Source organism: Callorhinchus milii, unplaced genomic scaffold (assembly GCF_018977255.1).
Source record: "Callorhinchus milii isolate IMCB2004 unplaced genomic scaffold, IMCB_Cmil_1.0 Scaffold5, whole genome shotgun sequence".
Classification (NCBI taxonomy): domain Eukaryota; kingdom Metazoa; phylum Chordata; class Chondrichthyes; order Chimaeriformes; family Callorhinchidae; genus Callorhinchus; species Callorhinchus milii.
Window position 1 is genome coordinate 47773332 of NW_024704746.1, and position 14572 is coordinate 47787903.

The following is a 14572-nucleotide window of genomic DNA, read 5'->3' on the forward strand; positions in this document are numbered from 1 at the left end:
CAGAATACCACAAAAGTATGAAGAAAAAGTACACAAAACATATCTGTCAGTATAAACTGGAATTACAAATTAAATCAGTTTACCTTATCCGATTTGGAAATATGAAATACAATATCAAATACAACCAAAAATATGTTGCCCAATAGGGTATCTTGGTGTTAAAAGAAAATGCTTCACAGCAACACTATTAGGTCTAAAACAAGTGTAAAAGTATTGAATAAATGGACGTCTTTTCAATTGTGCTCTATTGAACAATTCCGAAGCCTATACTAGGTCACTTGTTAATACATTAAAAATAAAGATTGGTACAATATTGAGACTGCTAATGATATCTGAGAATTACAACTGTATCAACACAGTCAAAGTCACATAAGTAATATCAGTAGGGACAATAACATGAAACATAGTCTTATGCAAAGTCCACGTCCAGGCAAACAGTATAAGTCATATAAATTCTGATTTAATCAATAATCTATACTGCAATGCGGTAGTTCATCACTGTAGCCGGCAGGTGCGCACATGATGACAGGTCAAGACTTAAGTTTCACAAGTTTTAATGTGTGTTGACCCATCACCGCTTGTGCGTTTACCAGCATCGTGAGAATTGAGGGAAACTTCTGTGCATGTGTTGACGGATCAAGGCTATGTTTCCATCGATTCAATGTAGCTGGCTGGTAGGTGCGCATGTGTCAACATCATTTCCCGCTATTCAATAGAGACTTAACCCTGGGAGTAAGAGGATAGGGGGCGTAGAGTTACAAGTTAGGAAGTGATTAATATGACTAGTGCAAAGAAATCGAAGTGGTTTGATAGGAAACTGAATGGGATTCGGGTGGACTATTCCAGAAAATCCTTTTTCTTTTCCAATAGTGCCATGGGATCTTTAACGTCAACCCAAAAAGACAGATCTCACCTCGGTGCAAATAATAATACTTGTATTTCGTATAGTGCCTTATCATGTCTTCGACATGTCTCAAGCGCTTCACAGAATATACTGCAAAGTGAATTGACTGTATATTTTGTGGGCAAAATGCGGCAGCCAATTGCACACAACAGTGCCCCACACATTTGGGACTGAGTAACCAAATTATTATTACTACTATTTTTGTGAAGGAATTATCACCCCCAGAAAAGCGATCCACTAATTGACTAACACTGGGTTCCTAGTTAATGTTAGGTAAACAGAGGCGTGTGGAGTAAGGAAACTTGCCCAACATTTCGCCCTGCAGGGAATCGAACCCAGGTCTCTCGCTTGCCAGATGAGTGCTCTAACCACTAAGCTACAGAACTTCACTTCAAATCTATAATGTTAGTTATCCTTACGAGACACAAAGAGAACAAAGGTTAAAGAGTTAATATCCGATAGTTAAGATTTACAGAAACATTTGTCGTCTTTTCAATAATCTGATGCAATTGGTTACTGTTGGTAATCATTAATCCAGCAACAGGATAATTAATTTGCCAGATCAGATTTCAGATGTTGGGCAAAGTGAGAAGTGTATTTTGAATCATATGCAAATAGTCAGCACTCAACCCAAATACTAGTTGTGCTGGGCTGAGCTTTATCCATCTATTACCTGACCAACAATTGGCAATACAACTGGCCCAATGAACCAATATTATACTACATTCCTGCTGCCAGCAGATTATAAACTGAATAATCTTATTCATGTCCATGTTAATGCCATTAAGTTGATTTATCGATTCTAGTGTCTGGTAGGTCAATGGTTTATTTTTAATGGATTGGAAAAAATATTTCAATAAGCTGGAGTTCCATTTAGTCCAATAAGTGATTTTGAAATCAGAAAGCATATTTGACCAGGAAAGTGCTGTGATTTTATTGGAATTGTAAATGAGAAGAGGAGTCTATGGGGAGGGGAGCACTTCAAATACAAACTCTTTTACAGATCACACATTTGGAGAACAAGTTAAAACTCCAACCTTTAAAGGTCATGATTTGTACAGCTGCATTTTTACCCCAGGGGAAACCCAATGTTTTGTGTTAGTTACAGATCTTAGAAGCACTTGGTTGGTGCTAAACCACAGCAGACAGGATTAACATTTTTAGATTCCTCAATGTTAATCTTCATCAGGCATTCCATAACCAGTCAACTCTAACATAATTGATGATCTAGCTCAGGGTGATCCAATGTTTTGGCTGCCGAGGAAAAACTTCCATAGGCCACATAAGCAATATTTTTGTGTTTCCTTTCCAGAACATAACAATAATTACACAGCATCTTTGTCACATCAGAAGGACACCTCAAAACACTGAGCACTGTGGCTGGGCACCAGAGCTGGGGGTGGGAGCTGAGGAAGGTGGGATGGATAGGGGAAAAGATGACCAAAAACGTGGTCAAAGAGTTAGGTGTTGACATGCCTTGAAAGAGAGGAGGGAGGGAGTGAGTTGGAGAACTCCAGGAATGGGGGCAAAATGGCAATGATGGGGCTGAGGAGGACAATAAGCAAGCCAGTGTTTGCTGGGCAAAGGGAAATGGTCAGGCCAGGAGACTGCAGAGGTTTTGGGTGGGGGTTGGGGGGAAATGAATGATGTAGAGGAGTTTCATACTGGGAAAAAGGAGGAGTTTTCTGTGAGGAAACTGCCTGTCGCTCGGTATGTCCCTCTGGGCTCCCCCTGCCTCCTTGCCCTCCTCAACCTCTCTGCTCCCTTTGACACTGTCGATCACTCCATCCTCTTACACCGCCTCTCCTCCTTACTTAATCTTCGCAACCTGCCCTTGCCTGGTTCGATTCCTGTCTCTCTCACCGTCTCCACTTTGTTGCCTCTAACGGTTTCTCCTCCAGCCGCCCACTGTCACGTCTGGCGTCTCCCAGAGCTCTGTCCTTGGCCCTCTCCTCTTTAATATCCATATGCCCCTCCTTGGTGACATAATCCGCAGACATGAGGTCAGCTTCCACACGTATGCGGATGACACCCAACTCTATCTTTCTGCCTCCACCTTAAACTCCAGGACCACTGCTGTCCTGACAGACTGCCTGTCGGACATCAAGTCCTGAATGAGGGCAAATTTCCAACAGTTGAATGCAAACAATGCAACAGTTGACTGAGGCCCTCTCAATTGGCTCACCTCAGCGCCTCTGCACCTCAGGCTCTGGCCACATCAACCTCCATAGTTGAACACTTCAACTCACCAAGCCAGTCAGGAACCTAGGTGTCTTGTTCGACCCTCAACTGTCTTTTCTTCCCCACATCCAAGCCATGACCCGTTCTGCCTTCCCTCACCTCCGTAACATCGCCCGACTCCGCCACTACCTCACCCCTCAGGCCACTGAAACTCTTTTTCATGCCTTCATCACCTCCAGGCTCGACTATGCAAACGCCCTGCTTGTCAGCCTTCCCAACTCCTCCCTCCACAGACTGCAGATAATCCAGAACTCTGCAGCCCGTGCCCTCTCCCGCACCAAACTCCGTGACCCCATCTCCCCCACTCTCGACCGACCGACTACGGCTTTTCCTCCAGCCCCCGTACTGTCTCGCGTGGTGTCCCTCAGGGCACTGTCCTCGGTCCCCTCCTCTTCACCCTCTATATGCTCCCCCTTGGTGACATCATCCACAGACATGGGGTTAACTTCCACATGTATGCGGATGACACCCAACTCTACCTTTCCTCCTCTACCCTCAACTCCACGACCACCGATGTCCTGACAGCCTGCCTGTCTGACATCGAGTCCTGGACGAGAGACAACTTTCTTCAGCTCAACGTGCGTAAAACTGAGGCCCTCCTGATTGGCTCACGTCAGCGCCTCCGCACCTCAGGCGCTGACAGCATCAGCATCCAAGGCTGCACTCTCCACCTCTCAAAGCCAGTCAGGAACCTCGGCGTTCTGTTCGACCCTGAGCTGTCCTTTCTCCCTCATATCCGCGCCACAACTGGCACCGCCTTCTATCACCTCCGGAATGTCGCCAGACTACGGCACTACCTCACCCCTCACGCTGCTGAAACCCTGGTCCACGCCTTTATCACCTCAAGGCTGGACTATGGGAACTCTCTCCTCGCCGGCCTTCCCGGCACCTCCCTCCACAAGCTGCAGGTCATTCGGAACTCTGCAGCTCGTGTACTGTCCCGCACCAGGCTTCGGGACCACATCACTCCCACCCTCGCTCGCCTCCACTGGCTCCCCATCCCCCAGAGGATCGAATTCAAGATCCTCATCCTCACCTACAAGGCCATTCACAGCCTTGCTCCCTCCTACCTCTCCAACCTACTATCCTCCTACTTACCTGCCCGTACCCTCCGTTCCTCTGGCTCTGGTCTGCTCCATATCCCCCGCCCCGAACCCCCTACCATCGGTGGCCGGGCCTTCAGCCTCTCAGCCCCTAGACTCTGGAACTCCATCCCCCAGTGCCTTCGCCTTGCCTCCTCCCTTTCCTCCTTCAAGGCCGGTCTCAAGACCTTTCTCTTTGACCGTGTCTTCAGCTCCCCTCTCGACTCTCTACCCCCTCCTCTCTCCCTCCCTTCCCTCCCCTCACCCTGACCATTTCCCCCTGCTCGGGTCATGACCCAACTGTGCAGCACCTTGGGACGTCCTCCTGACGTGAAAGGCGCTTTATAAATGGAATCTTGTTGTTGTTGTTGTTGTCCTCCCAATGTGAAAAGCGCTCTATAAATGAAATCTTGTTGTTGTTGACTCCATTGGCTCCCTATCCTTCACAGGATCCAGTTCTAAATCCTGGTCCTCACCTACAAAGCCCTCAATGGTATCGCCCCATCCTATCTCTGTGACCTCCTAACTCCCTACCAACCCGCCCGCTCCCTCCGCTCAGCCGCCTCCGGCCTGCTCCACGTTCCCCGACCCACCCGCCCCACCATTGGCAGGAGAGCCTTCAGCCACTCTGCCCCCAAACTCTGGAACTCCATCCCCCAATCACTCCACCTTGCCCCCTCCTTAGCCTCCTTCAAGTCCCGCCTCAAAACCCTCCTCTTCAACCATGTCATTGGTCACCCCCCCTCTCCCCTGATCCCAGCTCAGGTCTGAAATGCTGTACACTGTCCAGCGCCTTGGGACGTCCTCCCGACATGAAAGGCGCTATACAAATGTAATCATGTTGTTGTTGTATCTGTCTTCTGTCCCTTCCTGTGGCGGTTAAGGGCAGACTTCAATTCCTTGCCCTGAAAGTGATCCACAAAATGCTGCTTTCACTTCTTTCTCTGACTCTCGTTGTTGCTTTCTCTCGCTCAATGACTCTTCCTCAATGACTCTCCCTCTCGCTCAATGACTCTCCCTCTCGCTCAATGGCTCTCTTCCCCACTCTTGCATACTCTCTCTCCCCATCTGTCCCACATACTCTGCTCTCTCTCCCCTACCAACTTTCTCTTCCTTTCTCTCCCCCTCATGCTCTCTCTCTCTCCTCTGTCAATCACTTAGCCCATTGGATGATTTCATCTGGCACAAGACTATTTCCAACTTCGGGTCGGTTGCTCCCTCCATCCCTGGGAAAACGTCGTCTCATGGCAGCAGCAGGAGCTTGTAGTTGGGAGGACGCGTAGGTGAGGAGAATCACTAGTTTTCTCCTCAGCTCGGGGGGGGCTTCATGACAGACTACAGACTGCAGAAACAGCCGGCATTATTTCCACTCTCTGTCTGAGCCCTGCCAGCCACTGAATCCTGTGGCTCCCATGAGAGAACAATTTGCCGGGGAAAGAGGGAGGGTGTGACCCCAAGTTTGAAATTGTCCGGGGTGGATGAACATCTGCTGGGCCAGACGAAGCCAGTTGGCACCACTCTGATCCAATTATTCAGTCTCTTCTGACAGAAATAATGATTCATTGAATCGCCTCCAACTTCATCCATGATTTAACACAAAAAAAGTCAATGGTAAATTTAAACTAAAAATAATGACAACATTGTTTTTATAAGATGTCACACAAAGATGTCATAGAAATGGTTAAATATTAAAAGCCACCTATGTACTTGACATTCCATACTGACTACAAATTGCAGAAAAAATTCTATTCTCAATGATTCTCTCCCTCCCAAGGTGTAAAACTGTACTTTAACTCATGAACACTTACAGATGTGCTCACACAAGGCTGTGTGCAATTTGTTACAATGAATTAATGGTTTCAGTGGTAATGGGAAAACATCTGCTGGGCAAACAGAATTGGGAAAAAATACCATTTGGTTCTGCTCACATCAGCAATGCAATAGTAATAATAATTCTTGCATTTGACATAGCACCTTCAAGTCAAGGGATGTCTCAAACTGCTTCACAGCACCTACTGTGAACTGTAGTGACTGTCGAGTGTGGTAACCAATTTGCCACCAACTGCCATGAAGTGAATAATCAATATTATCTGGGGGATTGTTGGCAAGGTCACTGGAGGAAACTCCCTTTTCTTTTCAAATCATGCCATGGGATATTTATCGTTCTACTGAACAGGCAGACAGGACTTTGGTTTAACGTCTCAGTGAAAGGCCGGTACTTCCAACAGTGCAGCACAACTCCAGCACTGCACTGGAGTGTCGACCTGGACTATACGAGTTCAAAATCCTGATATGGGGCTTGAGCCCACAACCTTCTGACAGAAGTGAGAGTGCTTACACAAATTAAGACAAATCACTATTGTTTCTCAAGAAGAAATCAAAAATAAACTTTACCCCAAGTCTTAAAAGGTATATTTGGTTATCCCTTAAGAAATATCAAGTTACTGAAAGTTTTACCTCCAGAAATACAAATAAAGCCAGTTCACATTGGATCTTTCCATAACTCACCTCAAAATGGATAGAAAATTCAAAAAAATTCCCATGAAGATTTTTAATGGTTTTGCTTCATGAAATGTTTCAAACATAATAGATGGATAATATCCAAATAAACTAATACACAGATGGAAAGCACTCGTTAAATTTTCAGTCCCAAAACAAAAATTACTAAAGGATCTTAACAAGATGGCCTAATCTTATCTGGCAGTAATTTTAGAGCAAAGAATATTAGAAATAAAGATCAAAAAGAAATGCAATTTCTTTCTTTCTCTTTTTTCGTCCACCACAAGAACTGCTCATTGATAAACACAGCCATATCAGGAAAATGTTTTTCTCTCTTGTACAATTGTAGCGATGGTCCTAGCAAGATGTGAGCAATCTCTAAAAATAGCAGAACCTCCTAATCAGTAGCAAAATACTCAATTTTTATACAAAAAATATTTGGTGTGAAGCAATACATTTTAATCAAAAGTAGTTCCTTCCCCATATTATATTTCCATTTGAACATTGCGTTTAGATTTTTGCACAAACATTGCAACAGCAATATCAGAAGTCGTCTTCTGATATCCTGTGTTCTCAGACCAGAGGGATTGCATTTTTCATTTATAGCCTTCATTTATTTCAAGTAAAACTGTGTGTATAGGACATTCACTAGATAGGATTCAGCAGCAAACACTGACCAATTTTTCACTAGTGAGGAGACAATGAAGCTTGTTAGAATACAATGCTGCTTTCACCTCTGAGACCACGTTAGGAACACATTTCAGATCGATAAAATGAATGCCTCCTCTGTGTCAGTGTAAGGGTCTAAGTGAAAAAAACTGAGCAGTTTCCTAGTAGGTATCGTGTACTGTCCCGCACCAGGCTTCGGGACCACATCACTCCCACCCTCGCTCGCCTCCACCGGCTCCCCATCCCCCAGAGGATCGATTTCAAGATCCTCATCCTCACCTACAAGGCCATTCACGGCCTTGCTCCCTCCTACCTTTCTGACCTACTATCCCCCTACCTACCTGCCCGTACCCTCCGTTCCTCTGGCTCCGGTCTGCTCCACATCCCCCGCCCAACCGCCCTACCATCGGTGGCCGGGCCTTCAGCCTCTCAGCCCGAGGCTCTGGAACTCTATCCCCCAGTGCCTTCGCCGCCTCCTCCCTTTCCTCCTTCAAGGCCGGTCTCAAGACCTTTCTCTTTGACTGAGCCTTCGGCTCCCCTCTCGACTCTCTACCCCTCCTCGCTCCCTCCCTTCCCTCCCCTTACCCTGACCATTTCCCCCCTGCTCGGTCCTGACCCAACTGTACAGCGCCTTGGGACGTCCTCCTGACGTGAAATGCGCTCTATAAATGGAATCTTGTTGTTGTTGTATGGACCAGCACAATTAAAGGCACTCAGATTTGTACCAAATCTTCACTCATAATCTAAAATCACAAAAAAAACTTTTGGAAATAGAAGTGGCACATGTAGGAATAGGAAGTGCTCATCCACTGCTGAGATTAAAGTACAGTGTCTGAGAAAACAAAGGTGTTCTGCGTTTATATGGTGCTTTGCCTGATCTTAAAACGTTTGATGCGTGACAGAAATTAATATCGGCTACATTCCACATTGCCTTAACCTACATTTAAAAAAGAAACAGACTAGCTCTTAGAAAACAATTCTGCTCACATATTTTATAGAGGCTTGAAAAGGATGAAGTAGTAATTTTAAACTTTGAGGAAAACTGAACTTACTTTGCGAAAGTTTCTTCCACAAAAGTATATCATAGGCATCATATCAATTTAAGTTGAGCCACTTGTTTTAGTGGCTCAGCGCTTTGGGATAACCTCCCGATGTGAAAGGCACTCTATAAATGTAATTTTGTGGTTGTTGTTTTAAATGCTGCTTCCTGTGACATCTTAATTTGGGCTGAAGATGTCTGCAAACTACTCAATGGAGTGGAATTCAATTGTAAACCACCCAAAATTATGCAGAAATGATACACTCACATGCTAAACTGGGCATTTAGAAATAAAATAGGATGTTCATCACTGTCAATTTATGGAAAAAAAATTAAATCGCGCTCTTCAGCAATCAGCAAAAGAAGAGGAAAATATTGGGGTTGGGGAAAGAGTTATAACATGGTCCGGTTCCAAACTCCCCTGCGAACATGTGGCTCAGGATCAGCCCTCAGTCCAATCCAAAATGCCAAGCTCTACTGAACTTAATGGAAGAGCTCCAGACACACGCTGCTCTTTGCATTACTTTGGTCATTGAAACAATTCTGGAGAAAAGCAGAAACCCAAAACAACCTCCTGTCGGCATTCCCACTAGTCAGTCTACACGTTGCTTTTACAAATTTCTGAATCTATGTAACTTTTCTACCCGCAATCATCCTCTTCGTCCCCAGTAATTAACCTATCCAATAGATGCTAATGCCATGCTTCCAGAACTTGCCAAGCATGCATCAGAGAGATGACATCGTCCTCCCAGCTTTAGAATTTCTAGCAATCTCAAAGCTGAGTTCAAGGAACCAAAACTGGGATTCAAACTAATCTATTCATTAGAAGTTATAATAATAACTCTTGCATTTGATATAGCGCTTTTCAAGTCTTCTAGATGTCTCAAAGCATTCACAGAATACACTGTAAAGTGAATTGCAACAGCCAACTGTGCACAGCATTGTCTCACAAACAGTCGTGGATTGAATGACCAAAATATATATATATTTTTTTTTAAGGATTATTATCCCCGGAAAAGTGATCCGTCAATCGACTAACAACTGGGTTCCTGCTTACTGCTAGGTAAACAGAAGTGCGTATGGAAACCTGGCCAAAATTTCACCCTGAGGGAACAGAATCCAGGTCTCTTGCTTGCAAGTTTCCAAGGTTCTGTGCTTTACCACATTACACAGCCTTCCCAATGTACCTTCAAGTGTACGGATTTCACAAATTGTAAGGAATATATTTACTGGTAGGAAAATTCTGATGCCCTTTAAGGTTTTTAAATTAGTCCTGTGTGGACCTGAAGTTGCTGTACGTGATAACGGAACGAGAACTTCCGATCAATTATGATGCAACCAAATACTCCCCAAAGATAGTATGATTAACATGTACAGTATTTCAATCAAACATTTATATCAACGGCTGCGTTCAGCACCCAGGAAAAATATCAATTTGAAATGATTTTAACTGAAATATTTTCCTTCCATGCATGGCATAACAGAATATGCTTACTATTTGTAAATCAGCACTATGTTTTTTTTAAAAAACGTTCTGTGATGTTATGTCTTCTACGACATGCTACAACATGCTGGACAATTTGATTTTTCTAACGACTGTATATTGATCTTGTCCAAATACAAACAGGATACTTCCCAAGGTCTTATGGAATGCAATAGACAGTACCTCGCAAGGGTGGATATAACATTATAATGCATTCACAATTTTGTTACTTGTGCATTAGTCCAATGCACCCAATTACTCAATATTGTACTCATACCAAGCTTGATATAGAATCACTGTTTAAAATATGCAAGTACTCAACAATAAAATTTATCACAAATAGTAGATCTCGAAAATAAAATGACAAGAGAACTTTATAATAATAATCCTTGCATTTGATATAGCGCCTTATCACGTCTTCAAGATGTCTCAAAGCGCTTCACAGAATATCTGTAAGTGTATAGAATATTTTGTGGGCAAAACACGGCAGCCAATTGTGCACAACAGTGTCCCACAAACAGTGTAGATTGTAGTGAACAATTTTTTTAAAAAAGGGAATTATTTCTCCCGGAAAAGCGATCGGCCAATCAACTAACAACTGGGTTCCTACTTACTGCTAGGGGAAGTAAAATGTAATTACTTTTTTCAAACTGAAGATATTTAGAACAACTTACAAAGTGAAGATTTTGTTAATAAATTTCTCTCTCTTGACCCCTCAAAAGATTGCAGAGGTTAAAGGCACCCTAATTATCATCAATGAGCCAGCTGGTCGTGACATGTGCAAATATGGCACATGGCTCTGCACATCAAAACTGCAAATAGGAATTTGTTATGTAACATTGATGACATGACACAGAACCTTGAAACACCTTTCAGAATTTCGATAAATTCTGAAATAAATCTTTAAGATCTTCTTTGAAGAAAAACACAAATACAATTCTAACCAGGTCAAGGTGGTGCTTACCTGCATTGGTCTCCATAGGTACAGCATCCTTTCTGGTAGTATTTACAAATCATAGAAGGCTTGCTGGTTGTAAGGTCATGGGAGTAGCGGCAGTTATTTCCTTCTTTGCAAACTCCATGCATAAAATATCTACAAGTACAGTTTTACAATTAGTCTTTTCTTAGCTCATCTTCTTCAGTGAATCACTTAATCTTGTTAAATACAGAAAAACCACTGCACTTTTCATTTATCTCTGAGCAATACCATAAGATAAAAGTTTATGAACGTTCCACTATAATCTCTACATTGGATGCCAATTAAAACTCAGAACCTGTTTGGAGGTTGACTGGTAATACAAATTTCGTTTAAGGCAAAAGAGCATGAGTGAATTCAATTTTACCCTTTATTTGTCTCTCAATGATAAAGGGATTGAGCCCTCTATATTGAAATGAATAACTAAGTTTAAAAAAATCAGCACTGCACTACACGCACAGCAAAGCTATTATGGTTATTTAACAGAAGCAGACAGAGAAGAAAAACATCAAGATTCTATGGAAAAATGCAACATTTTATATTAAAAGCACAAAGGGTGTCTAAATGTTGCAACAATTGATAGAATTGCAAGTAAAAGAAGCCCACAGCTCTCAATATCTTCAGTAGAATAATGAGAGTTAATGAATATATTAATAGTAATAATATTTTGATATAGCGCCTTATCACGCCTTTGAGAAGTCTCAAAACGCTTGACTGCATATTTTGTGGGCGAAACGCGGCAGCCAATTGCGCACAGCCATGTGCCACAAACAGTCTTGGATTGAGTTTAACAACCAATAACTCAGGGCAATAAGCCCTCAGATGGGTTAGAGGCATCAGCACCATCGGTGCAAGTTGACCCTTCTCGACACTTCCTGCTTTCTCTGCTGGTGGGGAAGGAGATTTTAAAAAAGTGTATAAAATGTTTATGTAAAGTGTGGGACCATTTTACTACAAAATACACCTAGCAAAGCCATTGTAGTTTACAGTAAATCCCGTGAAGCCCTTTGAGATGTCTCAACGATGTGATAAGGCAAAGCTTATCAACTGTTAGGATTATTTACGTACTTTAAAAAAGTTTAATAAAGACTATTTGACCTTGGAAACTTGTGAGGAAGTGATTAATATTTCCAAAGAAATGTAATAATCTTGTACAAATAAAGAAAATCTAGATTTAATAGAATGGCAAAGAATCAAACACCACATTTCCCAATAGTGAGAGCTTGCAATATTGAGCAATTATTTGGGAATACACCATTTGGGAAAGTCACAATTTCTCAACATTGCAAACTCTCCAACTAGCGAAATACAATATCTAGTTCCCTAAGCATCTGCCACAAGTTTAGCACACTTGGTATAATTGCACACAACCATTTCCCTGAATCTTACAGTAAGTATGTGACCAGATATTATTAACTCACATCTCCCCGTAAATTTTAATCTGTGATATTGTGTCTCCTAATGGAGTGATGTATTCTTTTTATGTATTAGATATAATATAAATGCAAACCAAAATCTTCATTAAGAACAAATTGAAATTTGTACAAATATTTAAAAATAAGGAATAGGAAAGCGAGGAAAATAGGAAAAAGTGGCAGGGAAATCAGAGGTAACATTTTAAATTAAACAGCCTAGATTATGAGCTCAGTTATCCTGTGGAACTCTCCTTTTTGACTGTGAGGTGAGAATGTTACCAAATAAGCCAAAATAGAATGTCATATATGGTGCTTATTTAATGGATTTGGATTGATACAATTATTCAGTCCAGGGAACGGGAGTTTGTTGTGAGTCTGTCATCAGTGCAGGATTAAGTTGACTGTTTTAAATGTTTGCCTACACCATATTGGTAACTATGCTAAGTAAACCAAGTGAGAACATTGTGCACCTCCCATTTCATCTGCTTGGTTTTGTAAAGCAATTTGCATTTTGCAAACCATATTAAGCATACAAATAAGAAATCCAAGGCAATAGAACTGGTAATTCATGAACATTGAAGGTTACTGCCTTATTATCAACACTAAGTGAGATAAGTACATGAGTTCAATGATCTGGTGTCGCCCATACCCCTCTCTCAACAAACACACAGAATGCTATTTGTTTTTAAATGTGAGGTCACATATATGGCTTTAAATCAAATTGCGGAAACGATAAAACTGTAATTTTTGCAATTACAATGTTATATATGTTCACATATTTCATTTGTTCATTTTTAAATTCTCCTTTTCTGAGGCCCGGAACTAAAATTAAAAACGAGATTACTAAAACAAAAATACTTGACAGCCATTTACAGCTTGTATCATACTGAGAATTATGTCATCCTTTCTGTCAAATATACATGCTGCAACAAAGTAACATACAATTTAACTTCCTTTTTCATAAACAGGGCAATATTATTTTTCTTGCCCATTGCATTATATCTCACTATACCTTCCCTCCTCCTTTTTTAATAAGTTCATCTTACATACATTTTCTCTCCCCCATATCGAGTGAATTTAAACACCCCAGACTTAAAACTTTTTGAATTTCATTCACCAAACTAATTTCTCAGCATTCACCACGCGAATACAAAAAAATACATCTTACACATTAGTGAAAAGTTGCCACAATGTCCCAAAGTTCACATATAATAAACTGCTACATTAAAACGCAGTAGTGAAAGGGTAAGGAGGAAGTGTGACCTCGAATACAGCAGTTGAAACGTTTTAAAACACTAGCAGTAAATTCACACTTTTAAGACAGAAAATACATCAGGATCATTATAGGCTACAACGTTATATGTCGCTATAAATATGACTTAATCAATTTGCATAAACAGCTGTTGAAAAAGTATATTTTATTCGAAAAGGATAAATGTCTGGGTCTCCAAACGCTGTTTTTCGTTGATAACACTACGTCACGTCATCTTCCTGTAACTTTGGAACTGTCTTTAGTATTTTATGATCAACAAAAGGCACCGGTTCAGATCCCACTTCAAAAAAAATTGGACGATCAGATTCTTGAATCAACCGCGTTTGAAGAATTTTTTGAAAAAAAAGCTTTAAAACCTTCTCCGCCGAAAGAAGTTATTTTTTTTTGACAAATACATAGGTTTTGCAAAGTGACGTTCATCGCGACTGCATTTATTTTTGAAGCTAAAGCTTTCGCAATCATTCACTCTCCACAGAGTGTGTGTGTGTGTGTGGTGGGGGGGGGGGGGGGGGAGAGAGAGAGAGAGAGAGAGAGACCGACCGGCTCGATGCCCCCCCAGCAAGACCTGGACTGAGCTCAGTGATCAGGAGAGGGTTCGGCGCCCGGTGCAGCTTCACCGAGAAACAACACTGACGCTGCCTCTCCTGGTCGAGACCAAAACCTGACACCGACACAAGCCTCAACAGTCGGCCGGCTACCTCCAGTGGGTCTGTCACTCACTGAGTGTTCGGCTCGGAGACGAGCAACGCCAAGTGCTGTATTGTGTATGTGTGTTTTACCTGCAGGTAACCTGTTTAGTCCAACAACCTCCTCCTCCTCCCGCGCTGCCGCTGCTACCCACTCCCGCTGCTGTCGCCGCCGCCGCAGCCATCCCTATATACGCCGCTGCCTCCGCCATTATCCACCGCCGTCACCGCGCGGCTTCAGCCCGGGCCACCCAGCGGCCCCCGCACTTCCGGAGAGGGAGGAGGGGCTCGAGCTCTGGGGCTCG

General features: G+C 42.6%; 1 protein-coding gene across 1 annotated transcript in view; it reads right to left on the reverse strand.

The window, feature by feature from the left end:
• Positions 1-14539, reverse strand: part of mkrn1 (makorin, ring finger protein, 1) — a 41899-nt gene extending 27360 nt beyond the window's left edge. Inside the window, exons 1-2 of the mRNA XM_007898518.2 lie at positions 14361-14539; positions 10882-11010 (exon numbers count right to left, since the gene is read on the reverse strand). Of these exons, the coding sequence (XP_007896709.2) occupies positions 10882-11010; positions 14361-14479 (248 nt within the window). The 5' untranslated portion in view covers positions 14480-14539. The remainder of the gene's footprint in view (positions 1-10881; positions 11011-14360) is intronic.
• Positions 14540-14572: the final 33 nt, after the last annotated feature.